Source organism: Perkinsus marinus, assembly GCF_000006405.1.
Source record: "Perkinsus marinus ATCC 50983 genomic scaffold scf_1104296929444, whole genome shotgun sequence".
Classification (NCBI taxonomy): Eukaryota; Perkinsozoa; order Perkinsida; family Perkinsidae; genus Perkinsus; species Perkinsus marinus.
The window spans coordinates 1-1,212 of record NW_003216435.1 but is presented as its reverse complement, the minus strand read 5'-3'; the positions used below and the strand labels follow the sequence as shown (position 1 = coordinate 1,212).

Sequence of the window (1,212 nt, the reverse complement as noted above, 5' to 3'; positions counted from 1 at the left end):
TGGGTGGGCTCGTAAGATACGCCACTGAAACGGTCAGATGCAAGATACTCGGGCAGAGCGCTCGCCGTCCACCGCACCGACGAGATCGATAGCGAGGCCGCGCAGGTTCGATTCTCAGTAGAGACATTTTTACCAAGACATATCCCGATTCATACTGCTCGTCGGCCTGTACTCCGACATCGCCTCTGAGTGGGGGATGAGGTCCATCTCTATACGAAATATGTGTGTGGTAGGCTCGAACTTGGTCGGTTTCTGACATAATCGTTCGGCCAAAAGTGAGTAAATAATTCACACGCTCATTTTCACCATTCCAAAAGCAATATACTCAACCTTCCCACAAACTCTATCAAACATTGACCATCCGAACAACACACAAATCATTCAAAATACTCCTTCAAAGCTTCCTTAAGCAAGCGTCCATAAAGAGAGAAAGCCCGACAACACAGTCCTATGGGAGCGTAACGGAAACACCTACAAGCCCTCCCAGGGGTTCGGAAATCGATGAGAGCGTCACACACTGAGAGGATTCCCATGCAACCGTTTTTCCACTCCTCTTGAGCATCCAAAGAATGCTCGAGCATGAATCGTGCCACAAGTTCACTAGTCCCAAAAGCTGTAGCTGTTGTCAATACAAGAGTAACATGACGTCCCCTCCTCCAAGGACAAGGATCGGTGATGATACGAACTAAACCCAGTGTTGAAGGAGTATATATTCACTTTCCTCAGCTGAGCTCAGGAGTTTCCCCATCATACACCAACTCCTGTAGTTTACCATGTGCATATTTTCCCACACTGATCACTCGTATGGGCGAGCGCGAGTACTACTACCTCCTCCTCATTTGGTATCCAGAATTTCTGCCTGCACTTTATTCTCACATCAGCATTCACTAGCCCTCCCGACCTCAACAGCCCCGCAGCCTTCGACCACTTCCTAGGATTGCTTAAATTCATCTGCGCGGCCTCCTCAGTCCTCATCACCAACTGCTGACCTCCAATAGTAAAAATCTGATCGACAAAAACATGCAAAACATTTCTTCTAAAGAGGAGCTCTGAATCCATACTAGAAACCGCCAGTTAGAAGTCACCTGTCCAGGCCTGATCGTCCCCCCTCGAGTAGCTCCCATTATGATGATCAATTGATCCAATTGCGCCTCCACTCCCGGCCACTCCACCTCCACACAGGCCTGTACTTCGTCACAGCCTCAGAGAGAC

The 1,212-nt window shown here is 48.8% G+C and overlaps 1 protein-coding gene across 1 annotated transcript; it reads right to left on the bottom strand.

Annotated features, from left to right (window-relative positions):
- Positions 1-828: 828 nt before the first annotated feature.
- Pmar_PMAR016465 (hypothetical protein) lies at positions 829-1,005 on the bottom strand (the record flags this gene model as incomplete). The annotated part of the gene is made up of 1 exon (XM_002787309.1): positions 829-1,005. A coding segment is annotated over one exon (177 nt), but the record flags the coding sequence as incomplete, so codon positions are not given.
- Between the last annotated feature and the right edge of the window lie 207 nt (positions 1,006-1,212).